At 36.5% G+C, this 13062-nt stretch overlaps 1 protein-coding gene across 2 annotated transcripts in view; it reads left to right on the top strand.

The window, feature by feature from the left end:
- Positions 1 to 12639, top strand: part of XIRP2 (xin actin binding repeat containing 2) — a 70565-nt gene extending 57926 nt beyond the window's left edge. Inside the window, exons 8-9 of one of the 2 annotated variants that reach the window (XM_036319794.1) lie at positions 2616 to 2749; positions 10759 to 12639. In XM_036319794.1, the coding sequence (XP_036175687.1) occupies positions 2616 to 2749; positions 10759 to 12247 (1623 nt within the window). In that variant the 3' untranslated portion in view covers positions 12248 to 12639. The remainder of the gene's footprint in view (positions 1 to 2615; positions 2750 to 10758) is intronic. The other variant, XM_036319793.1, reaches the window with a different exon arrangement.
- Positions 12640 to 13062: the final 423 nt, after the last annotated feature.

Below are 13062 nucleotides of genomic sequence, written 5' to 3'. Positions count from 1 at the left end.
ACTATATAACCTAAGACTAACAGCTCTCCCTTGTCGCCAATGTCCTCTTTACAATGCTTGCTTTACTACTTTCTCCTTACAAAAGTATCTACTATGATTCATCTGCACTGTGTGAAAATAACAAATACTATCACCGATAGAGATTATTGAGACTTATATTTGTCAAGGTAAATAAGGGTTTGGATAAAGCAGCAGATATAATAATTGTAATTGTGATAGTATAAATGATTATATATAACTATATACTCATTAATAATTGTTCACCCATGTGACATTGTTAATATTCCTTATTAAAAGTTATTATTTTATCCACTTATTTAAGATAATAGTAGGTAATATCCCTTGACCTACTATTGATATATTTTTAACTGCCAGACTTTAAGTGGTGTTTGCGTTTGAATTCAATACAGCCTGGTGATAATCCAAGAAACACTTTATACTCATTATATGCGCTTTAAGGATTTTATTGATTGGTATTTTGAAAAAAGGTTTAGGTATGGAATTAGAACTTTTATATTATTTAATCATTGTTATTGAGTTTAAAGGAGTTAACTTTCTCTAATACCGCTGGGTGTGTGTTTTTAACCTATACGGTATTTTTTCCACCTTTTGTAAACCCCAAATGATAGCTCAGTTGGCCTCACTCACAAATGGGCCTGGACAATACATTTTTAAAATTTGATTATATTTGGAAGGAAGAAGATTTAAAACATAAGAACTTAGTACATTTTTTAAAAAATTGATTTTAGAAAAAAAGGAAGAGAGAGAGAAATCAATGTGAGAAATATCAATAGGTTGCCTCCGCACACATCCCGACTGATGATCAGAACCCGCAACCTAGGTATGTGCCCTGATGGGAATCGAACTACAACCTTTTGGTGTATGTGATGATGCTCCAATCAAGTGAGCCATCTGGACAGGGCAGAACTTAGTACATTTTTTAACATCATAGGACAGCTCATTTATTCATATTTCCCTATATTTTACAATTAATGAGGCTTCACAAGAAAAGGATTTGACATAATTAATGTGCATCATTAGTGTAGCCCATTCTTTTAGACAGATTGAAAGAAATAGCAAGCTTAAAAATAAAAATTGCTGAAACTAATAATTATGCCTCTATCTTATTTGCAACATATGTGTCTAGTGTATCAGGTTAATATGATTGTGTAATATGCTTGCTTCTGGCATAATTAAGCAATTAATTTCAAATTCTCAGTTTATTAGGAAGGTAAAAACATAGAAAATGCACACACACACAAAAATGATATTAAATATAGAATTGTGTCCCCCTACTGCAATCAAATAAACAAATGAGAACTTTCAGTAGCCCAAAATTGAGCCTCAAAGCCATAAAGCATATATAGGCTATCCCCCAAAAATGTACACACATGTTAACAGTTGACAGCTGTTAAATGAAAATGAAGTGTATTTTAATAAGCACTTCCTTTATAATTATCCAAAGGGTGTAATTTGGGGGGACACCCTGTGTATTTATTTGCATTAAAAAAACTTGAGCATATCTGCTTTTACATACGACTAATATGAAAGCTTAGTTATTCTCACTGGATCATTGTGAGGATCAAAGCAATGCCAAGGTGAGAGTTCTGTGTCAGTTTTGAACCACTAGGCAAACACAGGTTAATAATATAACTACTATTATTCATAGGCGCTAGCAATCACATGAGAGCAGCAGCATGGGACTATAGATACTTCCAAGCAAGGGAAGAGGTAGGGAGATTATAAAAGGCAGCCATGCAAATCCAAAAAGCCCTAAAATATAAAGCCATTTAGTTTGAGTACAAATGGCCTTAAACATTTCAATGTAATCAGGAATCTCATTGGATTAAAGTTAAGAATTGCTGTGATAGAGTCAACACTAAGCCATCAAGAAAATATTTAAACAAATACAATGCCCTCAGCTAAAAAAAAAAAAAAAAAAAAGATAAGTACATGTTTTTGAAAAATCTCTGCAGAATGCTGTAAAAAATAAAGCTTTGAACCAAGTGAGAGGTAAACCTTTATATATGTGGAAAGTTTAGTTATCTAGAAGGATAAGTGCTCTTGGGACTTCCCATGGCTAAGTTGACTATATATTCTTTTTAATGTATTACAGTTAGTGAACATGTTTTGCTCATCTATTCATCCTTAAATAATAAAAGTCAACTTGTACAATGTATAAAATAGTAGAGACACTAGAGCAGGGGTGGGCAAACTTTTTGACTCGAGGGCCACAATGGGTTCTTAAACTGGACCGGAGGGCCGGAACAAAAGCATGGATGGAGTGTTTGTGTGAACTAATATAAATTCAAAGTAAACATCATTACATAAAAGGGTACGTTCTTTGTTTTTTTTTTTTTTAGTTTTATTCATTTCAAATGGGCCGGATCCGGCCCGCGGGCCATAGTTTGCCCACGGCTGCACTAGAGTAAGGTTGTAACCGAGTCTCAGACCCAATGTTAGATGGGCTTGTGTCCAGAGAGGCAAGATCAGGACAATAGAGCTTTCTATTTTAACTGCATGGCCAGTTAGTATGCTGCTGCTGTTTTTTGTTTTGTTTTTACAGTGTGATTGACAATAGCACTAAATAAGCTTTTGTAAATTTTTATTTTCAGAAACTGCTACTCCAAGACAAGGAAACATGTATACTTTGTCAAAAGACAGTTTATCCAATGGAGTGCCTCACAGCAGACAAGCAGAGTTTTCATAAGTCCTGCTTCCGATGCCACCACTGCAACAGTAAACTGAGGTAAACGTTGTGTGGTCTGTGGTACAAATATCCAGCAGCCTGCAGTGTACTTACAACATCACGTCCCTAGGAAAATGTAAATTTTTCCAGATCTTGCTGCCATTAGTTATCACACAACCGCAAAGGGGATGTGTCATGTTCCTTTATGCTTTGCTCGGGTTGGCTGTGACCATCTTCCTTTTGAAATTTTGCTTTCCCAGTTAAATAAAGAAGGGTTCATTTTGTGTGGACATGGAGATCATATAGATAAGGAAAATTAAGAGTTACTGTGCAGCCCTGACCCGTTTGGCTCAGTGGATAGAGTGTCGGCCTGTGGACTGAAGAGTCCAGGTTTGATTCCAGTCAAGGGCATGTATCTTGGTTGCGGGCACATCCCCAGTAGCGGGTGTGCAGGAGGCAGCTGACTGATGTTTCTCTCTCATTGATGTTTCTAACTCTCTATTCCTCTCCCTTCCTCTCTGTAAAAAATCAATAAAATATATTAAAAAAAAAGAGTTACTGTGCAAATCGGGACTTTTAAGTTACTACTTTAGTCTAAAGTCTAGAGACGCTAGATCAGGAATTAGCAAACTCTTCCTGTAAAGGGCTAGATAGCAGATATTTCCAACCATCCAGGTCATGCTCTTTATGTTGTTACTCAACTTCCGATGGAGTGGGAAAGCAGCCACAGGTAACTAAACGAACAGGTGTGTCTATAAACTAGTGGACCTAGCTGTATTCCAGTAGAACTTCATATACTGAAACAGGTGGTGGGAGCTGGAGTTTACCTATGCCTGGGCTATTCCATGTAAGGGGAAAGAAAATAATTTAGAATAATATCAATGTAAAGTCAGATAAATACTCTGTGTATTCTCTGGTGAAACAGAAGACCTTACCAGCACAGTTATAAATGTACTCGTTTTCCAAAACTCTTGAAGTAAGTGCATTGAAATGAATGTGGCATTTGGTGTGGCAATAGTCTGAAATACTGAAATGTAATTATTTTCTCAATACAATGTGCATCTTTCAGACTATATCTTTGCTGACTTTAATCAACAATGCCAAACACTCCTCTTTGCAACATCTTTCCCCTTTGTTTCCATGACACCAGAGTATAATGGTTTTCCTCTTAACTTTGAGTGTTCCTTCTCAGAATCCTATGTGGGTGAGTCTTTCTTTGTCCATTCTCCAGATATTAGAGTTTCTTAAAATTCTGTTATAGGCATTTATTCTTTCTCACTATTTATATTCTTTCTTGTTTATCACATCCACATTCATAATTTAAATCATCATCCATGTGGCAAAAACTCTGAAATCTGTGCCACTAGCTTAGCACTCTCTTCTGTGTATCAGACATTTATATCTAAATAACTAGTATATCGCTCTAATTAGATTTCTCATAAGTATAGCAAATTCAATATGCCCCAATTATCTTCTCTCTATCAAAATTGTTTCCTTGACTTCATGGTCTGTATGCTACTCTCTCAATAAATAGCATTAATATTAACTCAATGGCTGAAAAATGAAGTTACATTTGACTCCTTTCTTTCCTTCATTCCCTACACCCAAGCAATGACCAAGTCCTATAATTTCTGTCCTTCTTGAGCTCTATACACTTTGCTCCATCTCCCCGGACCAGGCATCTTTCAAGCAAGTATCATCTCTCACCTATACTAATGTAACAGCCTTTCTAGCAAGTCTGCCACCCTGCCTCCATAATATCTCACTACAATCACCACCACCACCAAACTACACAATGCCATGCTTAATGCAAACGATCGTTCTAAAATGTAAATCTGAGGTCATTTTTATGAAGTTCTCTATTTAAAACATAAAATGGCTTCCTCTATCAAAAATTTAACATCTTAATGTGAATTAAAAGGCACTTAAGGATCATGCCCCTGCTGACCTCCCAGCACCCCTTCCTACCATTGCATGTTACTTTTCATGAGGCTGAATTTTTTTTTAGTTCCACAAAATGATTACTTTACTCTCTGGTTCCAAATATCATTTCCACTCCTTGTAGGGGTTTTCAAATGCCTCCCCTCCAGCTCTCCACCAGGCTAATACCCAGTAATTCTTTATATTTCAACTGAGACTGCATGTCTTTGACAAAGCGTGCTTTGACCCCCATGTATGAAGCAGGTGTCCTTCCTCTGTGCTTGCTCCATCCTTCACACAGTCTAATATAATTGTCCCCAATGTAGGGAATGTGTTAATGTTTGTCTTTCCAACATCTAGTAAAGGCTGACATATCATAAGAGTTCAAAAATTTATTCAATAACTGATATTTATAAAAATCATTGTACAAAGAACCACAAATGCAGAAAGCCAATCAAAGCAAGTATATGGTTCAATAATTATTATAAAGTGGCCCTGGCCAGGTGCTCAGTCAGTTAAAGTGTTGTCCTGATATGCCAGGGTTGTGGGTTTGATCACATACAAAAATCAACCAATGAATGCATAAATAAGTGGAACATACTGTCTCTCTCTCTCTCCCTTTCTCACCCTCCCTAAAAAAAATAAAGATTAAAAAAAAAAACTTTAAAAAGTTATTATGTAGTGAACATTTTTTAGCCACTACTAAGGTAAAAAAATACAACATTAAAAGACATTGCAAAAGGTCCTTCCATGTTCCCCACCCAAACATAATCCACTCTTTCTCTCCTGTGAGTAAATGGTATCCTTTTCAGTGTCCTTGCATTTTTATAGTTTTTTACCCAGATGTCCTTTCCTAGATACTATACTTTAGTTTATTCCATGTTTAAAACTTCGATTATATGGCTTTTAATTTTTTTTAAGCCATAGGTTTTCCGTCCATTCCCTTCATGCCTTATAATTAATCTGTGAAGAATCCAGGACATTTGACCTGTAGTTTTCCACATGCTCCTTTCTCCTCTGTATTTCTGACAAATTGTCACCTGAATCTAGATTTTGGTTTTTGTAAAGTAAGGTTTGATGCCTTTCACAAGAATATAGGAAGTGTTGGCAAGAGTACAGTAATCACATATGCCTGTCTGTCTCTTGTTTTGTGATCATAGCAGATATTGAAGCTATATTCATTAAGTGATGTTTGCAAAATGTTGATATTCTATTTTTGTTCTTTCTTTTTCATTACTAATTAGAATATTTGTATAGGAGATGCTTCCCCTCATCTATTATTTGGTTACATGGTGGTAGAGTTAGTGGAGAAAAGGCAGAAAAAAATGTATAGATTTTTCTTTTACTTACTAGTTTTGCCAATGTATCAATTATTTAGTCAACAATATAATGAAATGGGCCCTTATCCTCCTTTAGAAGTAATCAATTTTAAAATGTTTTTAATATCTTTATAAACTCACATTCACATATATTTGATTAGGTTCAATCAGATGCAATTATTATTATTAAGATGCTCAAATTATCCTATCCCTGGAATGTGGATGTCCCTTCAAGTTCTATTCTCAATCTTTTTGACAAAACCTTAGTAGTCTTTGCTAGTTTCCGTTATCTGATAGGACTAGTTTCATGCTCATCTACTGCCCCAGGCCTGGAATCAGTCATTTCTCCAAGCCCTGGTTTCTTTCAGTGAGAAATGGCATATCAAGACAATAATTTCAATGCTCTTTTTACTGGGTTGGCCACTATTTCTAAAATTTTTAGCATTTCGAGCTAATACAATGATTTTCAACCAGTGTGCTGCAAAAAAATTTTAAAACATATAATACCTGACTAGTCAGGGACCCTGATCTCTTTTCCCTTAGATTGTCAAATGAAAAATGACAACAGCCAACACAATAATAACTGTCTGGTGTGAATGCCTTGTCTTAAACCATTAATATATAAGTCATACAACAGAGTTTCCTCTTTTTGGTCACATAGCATAATAAGGTTGCATTTGACAGAAATCCTTATATACAAATACTAGAGGCCCGATGCATGAAATTCATGCAAGAGTAGGCCTTTGCAGTCATGGGCAGCTTCCTGGATCCCTCCCTCACAGCCATAGCAGCTGCAGCTTAGTCCAGTCTAATTAGTACATTACACTTTTATTATTATAGATAGGCACCTGATTTTTTAAAAAGTCATTTGAAGCAAAAAAGGTAGTAATTGATATTACTATTGTTTTTGTAAACCAATCAAAATTATACCGATTTTTTGTCAGATCAGCAAAAATATATTTTTTGGTGTTCTGCAGAATTTTAGTAATTAGTTTATGTGTATCATGAGATGAAAAAGATTGAAAATTGATGAGCTAGTACTATAAATAAAACATCTATATTTATATCTACATCTATATCTATATCTATATCTATATCTATATCTATATCTATATCTATCTATATCTATCTATATAAAAGCCTAAGTGACCGGCAGACTGGCCAACGGGCTGGTAGCTATGACGCTCACTGACCACCAGAGGGCAGACACTCAACACAGGAGCTGCCGAGCAACAGCAGCTTTGCAGAGTGCCCTCTTCACTCCGGGACCCCTCGGGGGATGTTGGACTGCAGGTTTCAACCCAATCCCCATAGGCCAGGCTGAGGGACGCCACCTATTGGAGGGACCCCACTCACTCCTCAGATGCACTTAGAGCACAGGTGCGGCCGGCTGGGGAGGGACAGCAGGAGGTTGGTTCTAGGGCATATCCGGCCCATCTCACCCAGTCTTCCCTGCTGGCCACCTTCTAATTAACTTCCTTTCAATGTTCACGAGTCTGTGCACTGGACCTCTAGTGTATCATGATTTTGTAGTGATGTTTCTATATTGAATTCAAAACTATACTGCTTTTGCTTAGCTTCTTTATGAATCTATACCTCTTCCACTTCATTACTTCTGTTTCTCAAAGACAAGGAGATAACAGAATTAGAATATCCCATATTCATGTGGACAATAGTTTGGAATAGCAAAACTATCAGCACCACTAATTTGATTATTGAAACATTAAAAAACTGCATTTGCTCTCCAGTCACACCTCATTTTAAAAAAATTGATGTATTATATCTTCCGTGTCATATTACACATCCATTCCATATCATATTATTTCTTTCATTTCTTCTTAGTTTATTGGTAACAGTATAATACATCTTACTACCTATCAGTCCTTATGTTGATGTTTCTGTAGTCATTCTGGTTGTCCAAGCTTATTTTTTATAGATTCCTCAGAAACAGCTCATGGAAACAATATTCCTTGAGTTATTTTTTATTTCTGGAATGTAAGGCTTTTTTAAATTAAAGTATAGTGGACATACAATATTATATTTGTTTCTGGTGTACAACATAGTGAATTGACATTTATGGACCTTAAAAAGTGGTCACCGCAAGAAGTCTAGTAACCATATAAAGTTCTTCAATATTATTGACTGTATTCCCTATGCTGTACATTACATTCCTGTGGCTTATTTACAAGTTTTTATATCCTAATAGCAATTTATCTGTGATCTATATAAGGGAAAGTCAGTTTTGCTGAAAGTAAAATACTTGGTTTACACTTCATTTCATTGAGTATTTTAAGTGCATTATTCTATTTTCTTCTGGTATAATATGTTGTAAATCCTATATAATAAAAGCCTAATATGCAAGTCAACTGAATGATAGAATGACCAGTGGACCAACCAGTCGCTATGACATGTACTGACCACCAGGGGGCAGATGCTCAACGCAAGAGCTGCCCCAAGCCGGCAGGCCCCAGGCCAGCTAAGCCATGTGCCCTCGGGGGGGCCCCCCATTCTTCCCGCCAGTCGCCCCACAGAGAAAAGTAACTAGTGGCGACAGAGGAAGGCAACCTGAAGTGGCAGCAGGGTCGGGGCCAGCGAGTGGGTGGCCCCAGGCCAGCCAAGGCAGGTGCCAGCAGGGGCCCCCTGATCACCCTGCTGGTCACCCCACAGATCTGCCCTGAGCACCGGCCAGGCCTAGGGACCCTACCCATGCACAAATTCCTTACACCAGGCCTCTAGTATCTAATAATACTCTAACTTATCTCCTTTGTAAGTCAATGCTCTTTTTTTCTTTCTTTTTAGATATACAAAAGATTTTTCATTTTTATTTAAAAGGCTGGTATTTTTATTAGAAAAGTTCTTAACTTTGGTCACTCTGGGTCAATAGTGTCTATTATCTAGTGTGCATATTCAGTTTGTAGTTTCATACATTTTTATATCAGGGAAGTTTCCTTAAATTATAGCTTTTTAGTATTTAGCCTGTTTGGTTGCTTTATTTTCTTCTTTTGGAACTCCTATTATCTGCACATGGATATTTTGTGCCTATCTTTATATTTGTCTTTCAAATCCTTATCTGTTTTTTTCATTTCTGATTGTAATTTTTTATCTTTTTTTCTCTTATTTCTCTTAAAACACTTTCTATTGTGTTTATTTGCTCTTATGGTTCTTTTTTTAAAAAATATATATCTTTATTGATTTCAGAGAGGAAGGGAGAGGGAAAGAGAGATAGAAACATCAATGATGAAAATCATTGACTGGCTGCCTCCTGCACATCCCCCACTGCGAATAAAGCCCGCAGCCCAGGCACATGCTAAGGCTGGAATGGAACCTGGGACCCTTCAATCGCAGGCCGATGCTCTAGCCACTGAGTCAAACCAGCGAGAGCTCTTATGGTTCTTTTAGTTTACTTTTTATTGCTGACATTTTTCTCTTTTATTTCTTCTTATTCCTGACACCTCACTTAAGACTTTTTCTAATTACAATTCTTACATTCTTTCAGGTCTTTTATCATTTTCTCAATTTCTTCAAGCTCGTTTTGAAATAGTTACAATTTTCACACTTTGAGAACATGTTATTTTAGCGCGGATATTATAATGATCCTACTCTTTTATTTCTTATAACAACTTTGTGTAATATTTGGCTTTGATGCTTTTCTGTTGCTCATTTTTATGTGGAATTAGTTTTCCAAAATCTTATAAGGAGGCAAATCCCGGATGGTTTTCCCAACTTCACAAAGCTGCCTCTTCTGGTATTCATATTCTGCGATGGCTTGACTTCTGGGATTTCCTGCCTTGGTTCCTCTCCTCCATGTTAGTCAGGAATTTCTTTTTTAAATTCTGTCATCATTATCCAACTCAATTTTGATTCCGTATCTTTTTTTTCTTCATTGTGGAGTCTTGTTTTAAAAGGATATTCTATGTGTTATTTCTTAGTGTTTGACTTCTGCCGCCTCTTCAGTCTTTTCTAGCACAGACCCTGTACTCACTGGCTATTGGAGAGGGCAAAACCCCTCCTGGTTTCAGCTGCTGTGCTCTGATTGGCATGTGATACTTTCCAGGAAATACTGCCTGGCTCTTTTGTGGTCTTATATTTTCCGGTCCATCTGACACCTTCCTTGTTCCCTCTGCTATTACCCATACAGATGCAATTATCATGCTAGTCTCATAGTTGCTGTTGGATCGTCCTTGATTCCTTGCATTTGGGGGCTGGTGAAGATATCTTGTCACTTAGTTTTGTTACAAATTTTATCCAGGGGTTTTGAGTTTTACTGTCTAGTTGATTTACCTGTTTTTATATAGAGATTCAGAAATATTAAAAAATTATGCTGCTGCTTCGGATTAAATTTGATTTTAATTTTAACAGGTACTCTGTTGATCTCCCCCAAAAGGCCAGATAAATGAGTGCATAGGCAAGCTTTCCAATTCATTCAAAATCCAATTACCAAGGAAATTCAAATAGTTGAAGTTTGTGTGTGCTGTTTAGGATTTATTGAAAATTGCAACTCCTCACATAAATCACTGAGTTCGCAAAGATTAGTCCTATCGTTTTACACCAGCTATAACTACATATGCATTGCACTATAATACCTATTATGCCAATACCTAACATACATACAGCATGACATTCTAAATACTACTAGACATGCATCATGTAGAGTATTAGTGGTAACTATTATCTAACAGGAATGCTCAATTAATAAGCACATTTCTATTGCCAGTAATGTAATTGGACTGACTCTCTGACTCATTCTTGAAATAAATAATTTCCAAATCCCCTATGAATTTGCCGGGTATATATGGAATACTAAATTTTTTCTTTTGTTCTTTTTGGCAGTTTGGGAAATTATGCATCACTTCATGGACAAATATATTGTAAACCTCACTTTAAACAACTTTTCAAAGCTAAGGGAAATTATGATGAAGGTTTTGGACACAAACAGCATAAAGATCGATGGAATTGCAAAAATCAAAGCAGCTCAATGGACTTTATTCCTAACGAAGAATCAAATATTTGTAAAAGCAGTGGAGCACACCCCCCGATACTTGGAGATCTTAAACATTTGGATGCAGATGACAATGAAAGGCAAAGGGATGATTTGAGAAAATTCAGGGAAAGGGGAAAGTTAAAAATTATTTGGCCCCCTTCTAGAGAGATGCCTAAGAAAACCTTCCCCCTTGAGGAGGAACTCAAAATGAGTAAAGCTAAATGGCCTCCTGAAATGACAACCCCTACACCCACTGAATGGAAAAGCGAATCACTGATGGAGCACATGAAAACTCCGGAAAATAAAGGACAAGATCAGGATAACATTTCTTTCCTGCAGTCCTATCTGCAGTCCATCCATATGTGTCAGAAAGAGGCTGTTATAGGAATCAAAGAAAAGGAAATGTACAAAGCAAGAAAAGATGAGGATGGAAATAAGAATGTGCAAGATAAGCTGAATGAGGCTGAAGAGACAAAGAACCAGAGGAAAAGTGAGATAGATCTTAATGCCAACAGTAATGTGGTTGTGCAGAGTGCTGAGAGGGAGAAAAATGAAAAAACTAATGAACCTGAGGGTGCGGAATTTTTCCAGGTTACTAACACTGATGGTGAGGTGGTGCCACAAAATCACAAAGAGAATTTGAATAAGAATAATAATAACAATTATGTAGCAGTCTCGTCTCTGAATAATTGCAGGCAGAAGACAGCTACTTTAGCATTTCCTAATCTATTACCACGGTCAGGTGAAGCAAACTGCACTGCAAGTGAAGACCAAGTTGAAAATTTAGAAAATGCATCTAGAATCTCAGAGTTACTTGGTATATTTGAATCCAAAAAGACTTACTCGAGGAATGTACTAGCTCTGGCTCTCAATAAACAGGCAGCCAAAGCCACTGTGCAGTCTGGCCCCAAATCAGGCCTCACTGGTGGGTTAATAGTAGAGGCAGAAAGTTCAATAGCCTCTTCTGACACAAACATTTTAAACATCAAAGGAAACCGTTCAAGTAACAAAAGCCTACACTTCTTCTTTTCTAACACTGTGAAAATTGCTGCTTTTTCCAAGAAGAATGAGAACATTTTTGAGCCTGATTTAATAGATTCTGTAGATCAGATAAAAAATATGCCATGTTTGTACCTAAGAGAATTTGAGAAGGACATCAAACATTGGCAGCATGACGACACAATAGGCGCAGGCCACATCAGTGGAAACACAAGTTTCCATGCTCTGAGAAGGGGATGTGCAGCTCAGCCTATGTTTCCCAAAGTGGAGGTCCAGTCTGAACAGCTCAGCGTGGAAGAGCAAATTAAAAGGAATAGGTGCTACAGCGACACTGAGTAGAACAAGTCTGGCCACTTTCGGTCCACACTCAGGCACTGAGACATAGCCTTGTCCTGACATAAGACTTTCGGGATTTTGATAAACTTTTGTTGAACTTGTAAATGTAATGTTCAGAAATCTCATATCTACCACAATGGGATATTCATTGTATGACATTATATACTATTTTCCACAATCGGTTGGAATCTACTTTTATTCTGAATAGAATGAAGAGATGAAACACTATGGCTACATTTTCCTGTCAAATGGCACTTAAGCATATCGCTCTGTTTTTGAACATGCCAGATAACATCATTGGTGTGATTCTATACTGCTGATATTTATTATAATACTTATACTGCCTTTATAATTTCTGCTGAAATAAAATTAAATTACCTGAGCTGCAAGCAAAACCTCTTCTGTTACTTTTTTCCACATATGTTGTCATTCTAAGTATATACATTTTCCGTGATTTAGGAAGTATTTGTCTTGTGGCATGTATTTAATACCCACATGCACATACACACACACACACACACGCACACATAATCCTGGAAAAAATAAAATACTGAACCAAAGCCACAGTATTATTAGAAAACATAAAATTTTCTTTCTCATTTTAAAAACAGAAGGATTATCATAGTTCTTTAAATAATTGCCTATGTTAAGTTATCATGGAACATGTCTATAAGCATTTAATGAAAAATATCAGTGTTCCTCTAGAATAATGTAGAGTCTGTACTCAGAAATTAACTGAACTGAAAAGGTTTCAGACTTTATTTAAATAAATTATGCACATTGCACATTTTATTACTTACTATATGCAATAGACAAAT

Source organism: Myotis myotis, unplaced genomic scaffold (genome assembly GCF_014108235.1).
Source record: "Myotis myotis isolate mMyoMyo1 unplaced genomic scaffold, mMyoMyo1.p scaffold_m19_p_8, whole genome shotgun sequence".
In the NCBI taxonomy this organism is placed as follows: domain Eukaryota; kingdom Metazoa; phylum Chordata; class Mammalia; order Chiroptera; family Vespertilionidae; genus Myotis; species Myotis myotis.
Note: the sequence above shows the minus strand (reverse complement) of the source record. Positions and strands in the feature narration are given on the sequence as shown.